This window comes from Myotis brandtii, unplaced genomic scaffold (assembly GCF_000412655.1).
Source record: "Myotis brandtii unplaced genomic scaffold, ASM41265v1 scaffold667, whole genome shotgun sequence".
Lineage (NCBI taxonomy): Eukaryota > Metazoa > Chordata > Mammalia > Chiroptera > Vespertilionidae > Myotis > Myotis brandtii.
The window spans coordinates 1582625-1591089 of NW_005370593.1; the positions used below are offsets into that span (position 1 = coordinate 1582625).

The window sequence follows — 8465 nt, forward strand, 5'->3', positions numbered from 1 at the left end:
CGCCCTCCGCCGCCGGCCCGCTCCACATGCACTCCGCACCTTAGTATTTCACTTCAGCACTGTGCCTCCTCTGAGTCTGGGTATGGTTTCCTCTTTCCTCCTAGTTGTAGAACTTCCACTCAGCCAGCCTTCCTGTAGTTCTGGATGATGTCCGTTCCGTGTTTTAGTTGTATTTTTGAAGTGGTTGTTCGAGGCAGCAAACTCCGGCGTTAACCTATGCCGCCATCTTGGTTCCTCAAGTTTTTGCACAGCTCTTGACACAATCCTCCATACTGAGTAATTTACCTGTCTCTATGTTGGCTGTATTTTAAACTTAATTTTTTGAAAGAAATTATTGAGGAGATTGAATATTGGAAAGATTTTATTTTCTCAATATATTTAAGAAATCAATATTGTAAAAACTTCTCTTTTGCCTTTAAACTTTACATCTGTAACAGTTTTGAAATTTTATCCATTTACCTCTTTATCTCTACATAGAAGTTTCTCTCTAATCTGCATTTACTGTGGTGATTTCTCATAGGTTCAGAGAGGATTAGTGATCTACGTGTGCTTTTTCAAGGGAGCTGATAAAGAACTTCTTCCAAAAATGGGTACGTTTTTGATGTTGTTTCTTTTTTGAGTGAGAATGTATAGCAATAGATAGATAAGTTTCCTGGGGCAAAAGGCACAATCTTAAATTTACTGGCAAGTTGTAAATGACTTAATTCTGTACTGTTGTTGACTTTAGCTGTTTGCCTATTCCAAAGTTTAAAGTAAAGAAGTGTGGTGGAATTCTTTTAAACTTATAGAATGGTGTGTGTGTTCTCTCTCTCTCTCTCTCCCTCTCTCTCTCTCTCTCTCTCTTGCCAAAACTTGTTGGAAGCAGGGTGGCCACATATAGGGAGAAACAGATGCTGCATTTCTTAATATCGTTTTCTTATCTCCCAGAGTCCCTAACAGGAGCATGTAGGTGACATGGGATGCATAAGATGTGGCTCCTTCAAATCTGGACAGCTCAGGTTGGCATCATTATTATGGGAGAATTTATATTAACCCTTTATGCATTTATTTGTAGGAAATGTGTATAAATATAAGGTTCTCTAATTCTTGAACCAAGCTCAGTGTCGTGACATCCACATCTCATCCAGGGGCAGAGAAAGCAGAGTCAATGTTTAAGCATCTCTGAACGATAATTGACCTGCTGCAGCCTTCCAGTGTACTGGATGGTCCATAGCACTGCCCATTCTGTGTGATATTTACATAAATACAGTCTCAAGACAGTATTTGATATAATAAATATGTCCCCCCAAACCCTAAAATAATGGCGCTATCCCTAAATTGGGGACTGGTTATATTCTCTTGATGAATGAAGGACAGTACCCATTAGTTTGATTAATAAGACATAAATTACACAAATGGGTAGTTGAAGCATGCATGCAGAAGTTAACCTAAAAGAGCTTCAAGTAGTGGAACTCCAGGGTAAATAGCTCAATGAAGAACAGCTTAAACGAACGGCTAAAACGCCTAGAGGGAATTTTATACTAAGACATCGAACATGTTTGACAACTTGTCCAAGGATTAAAACTAGACTTAAGGGACCTACGATAGGTGAGAATGGAAAGCCAGTAACTGTAATGGTTTAAAATTTGAATCTAGAGGATAACAGGGAGCTTAGAGAACATGAAATGAGGGCTCCTGTTACAGAGGGTTATTTGCCAGGACCTAATGCTTGGGAATTACACATTCTGTCCATTTTCCTGAGTTAATATTTTTCCTTGAATTAAATCTTTACTAATCATAAAATAGTATAGTAGAAATCTTCAAGAACAGGAAGAGAATTTTTGTCCTTGTGATGTAAGATTGATGTCCTAAAGTTGTTTTTATATATTTTTAAATGGATCTTAGTTATAAGATGAAATGAACCAACCACATCCAAGCTGCATTTTGTTTTATAATAGTCAAATCCTGCGTGCTTCCAAAAATAATCTTCCTGAGTTCACTTTGAATACATGTATAAATTATGGTGAATTACAAACACTGAGGAGGTTCGCCTTAACTCTTTTAATGAATAGTTTAACACAAAGCTTTACTAGTGTATATCATGATTCTCAGTAAAGAACTGTGACTGTAAGAATCACATTCTGCTGGTGTCAGTTATAAGCAAAATAAGTCCATCTACTATGGATAGCATTAGCTTGAATTTCCCTCTATTCCAGGAGGCAAAGTAAGCCTGTATGATGGGATTCTCTTCAACCCCACCTCATACTTATTACATGGATTCAGATCTTTCCAATCAAATCATGTGCCCTTGGGAACATAACAACCAGTTATATCCATAAAGGCTGAAATAGCATGGCTAACAGATGTGCCAAATCTTCCTCAATTCATCTTCAATATAATTGGCCTGAGATCCAGGGACCTGTCAAAACTTAACTTTCTGTATACATCATTAGAGATACTTGATTGATAACCTGTCTTGGGATCGTTGAGTTTCCAACATGCCATTAATGCATGACCTCATTTTAATTCTATTTACTGACAGTTTGTATTTATATTTATTTCTGCATACTGATATTCGTATATCAATAGCATTCATTTAATTCTCAGTTATAGCCTATAGAGGTAGGTGTGTAGAAGTATAATAAATTGTACTTACCTCAAAAAAAATTGTACTAACCTCTCTGGCCTTTTATTCCAAAATTACCTCCCTACTCTGTTACTGGCCTGAGGCCTGGATAGCTAGATGGTGCGTTCCGCTGGAATGAAGGGCTCTGGAGAGTTACTGTTTCCTTGGAAGCAGTCAATCAGGACTGCTGGCTATGCAGCAAAGTCCTATTTGTAATAGAGAATAGTAGTGATATTTTAAAATAGATGTAAGTTAAGTGAAAATTGATAGTGCTTGCCCTGGCCAGGTGCACAGTTGGTTGGAGCATCATCCTATACACCAAAAGGTTGCAGGTTCGATTGCTGGTCAGGGCACATACCTAGGTTGTGGGTTCCATCCCCTGTCGGGGTACGTACAGGAGGCAACCGATCATAGTTTCTCTCTCACATCCATGTTTCTCTCTTTCTCTCTCTTCCTTCTCTCTCTCTAAAATCAATTTAAAAAAACACACATATCTTCCAGTGAGGATTTAAAAAAAAAAATGGGTAGGAGTTCATTTGGATGGACAGGTTTTTACCAGGTTAATTTCCTGATTTGTCCAGTGGGGCAATCATACTGAATCCTTACTAATATTTACTACAGACTCCATGATAATTGAAAACATTGACTAGCCCACCAGAAAACATACTTTTTCAAGCCTAATTATTGGGCAGGAATATGAGTTTTATATAGTTTATTTTACCATTTGTCCCCTCAGAACTATTGTTTACAAGCAGAAGCTATTTATACTTTACTAAAAGCCAGGTGCACGAATTTGTGCACTGGAGGGGTCCCCTGGCCTGGCCAGCGATCGAGGCCTTTAGGGGGGCCAGCCAGCAGGGGGGAGGGGCCATGGGAGGTTGGCTGTGGGAGCACACTGACCACCAGGGGGCAGCTCCTGCATTGAGCATCTGCCCCCTGGTGGTCAGTGCGCATCATAGCGACTGGTCAACCGGTCGTTCCGGTCGTCTGGTCCTAATGGTCGCTTAGGCTTTTATATATATAGATAGAGAGAGGAAGCCAGGTGCACGAATTTGTGCACTGGTGGGGTCCCCTGGCCTGGCCAGCGATCGAGGCCTTTGGGGGGCCAGCCAGCAGGGGGGAGGGGCCATGGGAGGTTGGCAGTGGGAGCACACTGATCACCAGGGGGCAGCTCCTGCATTGAGCATCTGCCCCCTGGTGGTCAGTGCGCATCATAGCGACTGGTCAACCGGTCGTTCCGGTCGTCTGGTCCTAATGGTCGCTTAGGCTTTTATATATATAGATAGAGATAGGAAGATCCTAAGGCTATGTATATTAGGCATTTCTTTGGTTTATTGTTTTGAAAATGGCTAATGTTGAGATCTAAAGATTTTGTACGTTTAGAATTTTTGGTACACATCAATGTTTATGGTGATTGTGATACTTCTTATTAGCTATCAGTATTAAATTCTTAAGTGCCGTAAAAATAATTTTTTAAAAATATATTTTATTGATTTTTTATAGAGAGGAAGGGAGAAGGATAGAGAGTTAGAAACATCGGTGAGAGAGAAACACCGATCAGCTGCCTCCTGCACAACCCCTACTGGGGATGTGCCCGCAACCAAGGTACATGCCCTTGACCCAAATCGAACCTGGGACCTTTCAGTCCGCAGGCTGGCGCTCTATCCACTGAGCCAAACCGGTTAGGGCCATAAAAATAATCTTGTGTGTAAATAAAGATATGCCAGTAACTCTAAACCTTTTGATTTATTTTTCAGTTGTAACAATGAATTTCTGATGATTCTTCCTTTCACTTTTACTCTTCTCCCATGGGTTATATTTGTAAAATGGTTAGTCCATATTAATAGGGCCTTTGAGATTATGAAATAATTGTAAATCAGCTGGTTTATAATGGAATTGAAACTGGTACTTTTGTTTCAGCTTAGAACTCTATGCAACTAAGTTTAAAATAATAAATGCACTAAGGTTTTTATTTAATACTAGAGGGCCAGTGTACGAATTCGTGCACCAGTGGGGTCCCTAGCCTGGCCTGCGGGATTGGGCCGAAACCGGCTCTCCGACATCCCCTGAGGGGTCTCGGATTGTGAAAGGGTGCAGGCCAGGCCAAGGGACCCAACCGGTGCACGATTGGGGCTGGGGAGGGACACGGGAGGTTGGCCAGCCGGGGAGGGGCCGCATAAGGGCTCCAGGGCATGTCAGGCTCATCTTGCTCAGTCCCAATTGACCGGACCCCAATAGCAAGCTAACATACTGGTTGGAGCGTCGCCCCGCTGTGGTCAGTGCATGTCATAGCAAGCAGTTGAGCGGCCTTAGCACATCATTAGCATATTATGCTTTGATTGGTTGAACCGACAACCAGACCCTTAGCATAAAAAAATTTTTTTAATTTATTGGTTGATTTTAGAGAAAGAGAGGAGAGAGAAACATTGATTTGTTGATCCACTTATTTATGCATTCATTGGTTGATTCTTATATGTGCCCTGACTGGGGATTGAACCTGCAACATGGCATATCGGAACAACACTAAACAACTGAGCTACCTGGCCAGGGCTAATATCTATAATAATAAAAGAGTAATATGCTAATTAGACTGGATGTCCTCCCAGATGTCCTTCCGGACGATCTTCCGGATGACCTTCCGGACAAAGCCGGGGCTGCGAGGGAAGCCCGGGTCCCGGGTGCCAGAGGGAAGCCAGTGCCGGCAGCCCGAGGAAGGAAGGCCTACTCTTGCATGAATTTCGTGCATCGGGCCTCTAGTTCTTTTATAAAGCAGAATTTGGTGCTTTATAGAGGAGGATTTATCACGGTATTTTTCTAATGCTGTTTGCTAATGAAATGTAAAAAGGAACAAGAAGGCAAAATCTTCTCATGTATCTGCCTGGGGCAACAATATAGGGTGTTCCAAAAAAAACGTATACACACTTTATCAGCTGACAACTCACTTAATTTTCACTTCTTTTCAGATTTAAGTGATTTGAAATAATGCAAGAAGCCAGACTAAGCTTTGAACAAAGAAAATTTATCCTAAAGCGTCACTATACTTTTTTTTTATGGGGATACATAAAAGATAAAGTTTATAGTACAAAGCCCGGCAACAGTTGACGAATTGAGGGCACACAAACATTGAACAAAATGATTCTTGATGTTTTTGATACCATTGCTTCGAGTTATCAGCAGTGCCTGGACCAGAAAGGTCATCAGTTTGAAAACAGGCATTGAAAAAAAAAAAAAAGTATTCATCTCTGTAGATTCTTTTAAATTTTAAAAATAAGCTGATGTAAATTAACTGGCTTTATAATCATTCCAAGTGTGTTATACATTTTTTGGGACACCCTGTATTTTGAGGTTTCAGTATACAGTTATTTTAGTTCTTTCCGGATGAACTATTGTTAGGAGATCTTAACTGCCAAGTCACACTTAAAGCATTATGCCATTTTCTGCATAAAATTTGCCTTGTTTTTCATTCTTTGATCTTTTAGCTTAGTGAAGCAGTTTTTAAAATCTAAATAAAGACTTTGGGTAAAAAGCATGAACTGAAAAACTGTGTTTTAAATATGAGATTTGCTGACTAGAGAATTGTCGGTTTTCTTTTTTTTTCTTTTCTCCATTTGTTTTTCACTTCTAAGCATTTTTCCTTTCTTCCCCACCCAGTTAATACACTGTTAAATGTGAAATTAAGCGAAACAGAAAATGGCAAGCTCGTCTCTATATTGGATCTACCTGGCAACGTTCTCATCATTCCTCAAGCCACCCTTGGGGGGAAAGTGAAAGGAAGAAGCATGCAGTATCACTCTAACTCTGGGAAAGAAGAAGGGTTAGAACTCTATTCCCAATTTGTGAGTCTCTGTGAAAAAGAATTGGCTGCAAACAGCAAGTGTGCTGAAGCTGGGGTTGTGGTGGAACATGGCACTTATGGGAACAAGCAGGTGTTAAAGCTGGATACCAATGGACCATACACACACCTGATTGAGTTTTGAGAAGTTAAAAGTTTCTACAGTTGTTTTCTGGTATGAAGTGATCCAAACCATAATTAGATTTACCTTGCCCCTCTTCTTCTTGAATATGATAATCTGAAGCATTTTTAGACAAGAAAATCCTGGGTCCCATCCATAACTCTGCAACCTGCTAATTGAATGAACTTGCCAATCACTTGTACTCTGGATCTCAGTCACCTTTCATTCTGCTTTCCCCTACACTTCGACTTGAAATTTTGAGAAATGCTTTCTATTCACTTTATGGTCATTGTGGAAATGTTCTTAGCTGTATGTATTTTGTAAATGAAGAGTTCTGTGCAATCAAGAAAAATATATTTCTTATACCCTCAAATTTATGTAGTATGTAATAAAAATAACCATTAAAATTAGTTAAAATCCAGCACAAACCAATTATAATCTTGTCAGTTTTGTTTTACTATTCAGTTTTCTATATTTTGAATGAAAAAATATGCAATTTACTATTCTTTTTAATACCTATGAAAATGTAATATAGAAATGTTACTGTGTATTATAATATTACTTTCCAAGGATATCAAAGTGTTTTTAAATTATTTTAAGAATCTTTATTTGGTATAGGAACAAGGTATGGGGAATTAAAAGTTGTTTTTATTTACTATATCAATGGGTTACTATTCTCTTTCTCAGTTTTTTCCAATGCAATGTATGTCTCATTTTTTCTCTGTCATTTTAAAAAGTATATGCTTCATGAAAGTATTGTTCATTTATAATTTTTAAGGAAGTTCCTTTCTTACTGAATTAGATAGCTATAAAAGGAAGACAAAGGGAATTTTTGGGAAACAAGTTCACTTGTTCATTTCTGTATTATCTACTTAATGGTTTGAAGCCCGTGTAATTTTTTCCTATTAGTGAATGTCTCTGTTCTCCCTCCTCCACCTCCACCCCAGCAAAATTTATATGTTGAAGTTCCCCAATATGATGGTATTAGGAGATGGGGCCCTTTGGGAGTAATTAGGGGTAATGAGGTCATGAGAGTGGAACCTTCATGATGGGATTAGCACCCTCATGAGAAGAGACACCAGAGAGCTGGCTCCCTGTCTCCCCACCACGTGAGGATGCAGTGAGAAGAGGACCATTTATAAACTCGGAAGAACCCTTACCAGAAACTGACCGTGCTGCCACCTTGGTCTCAAACTTCTAACCTTCAGAACTATGAAAAAATAAATTTCTGTTTAAGTCACCTCGTCTGTAGTATTTTGATATGACAGTCCAAGCTAAAACAGATAGCTAAAGGCAAGTGAGGAAGATATATAAGAACCTGAAAGAATAAATGAATCAATAAAATGTAATACTCTGTTTTTGCAAACTCCTATGATATGATTTTAAAAGATATTTTAAATAGTAAAAAGCAAAAACCAAATAATTCTAATCATCAAAAAGATGAAGAAATTAACTTGAATAAACTTAAGTACTAGCTGCCAAAAATTCTTAGTCTTACCAGTTCCTTAGGCCAGTGTTCCTAAGACACTTAAAATTTTTATCACACACAAAAACACATATTTCTCTATATTCTTCCTATACTATTTTATTTTGGAAGTTGAGAATCAATAACTGGCTTGGTAATGAACTCTTTGTCCTTAACTTTTGCTTTATTGATTCAAAATGCATTTATTGAAATATAATAAACTATTCATAAACTTGCAAACTCCAGTTTTCTCAAAGTTTCTACAAGGAGGTATATATGTCTTTCAAAAAGATTATGTGTTTTCTATTTTAAATCATTTTGATTTTGTGTGTAGGTAAAATGCTGACTCACAGCCCTAGGCTGCTATTTTATAGTTCAGGCAATTGTTCTTTAAAAGAAAAAATTGCTTGAGAATAGCAATTTCAACCACATGAAAGGTTAT

At 38.5% G+C, this 8465-nt stretch overlaps 1 protein-coding gene across 1 annotated transcript; it reads left to right on the top strand.

Annotated features, from left to right (window-relative positions):
* The first annotated feature begins 504 nt into the window (after nt 1–504).
* On the top strand, nt 505–7869 carry DTD2 (D-tyrosyl-tRNA deacylase 2 (putative)). Its single transcript, XM_005880982.2, has 2 exons — nt 505–590; nt 6257–7869. Exons 1-2 carry the CDS (start codon nt 587–589, stop codon nt 6580–6582), a joined length of 330 nt encoding a protein of 109 aa, XP_005881044.1. The 5' UTR covers nt 505–586; the 3' UTR covers nt 6583–7869.
* The last annotated feature ends 596 nt before the right edge of the window (nt 7870–8465 follow it).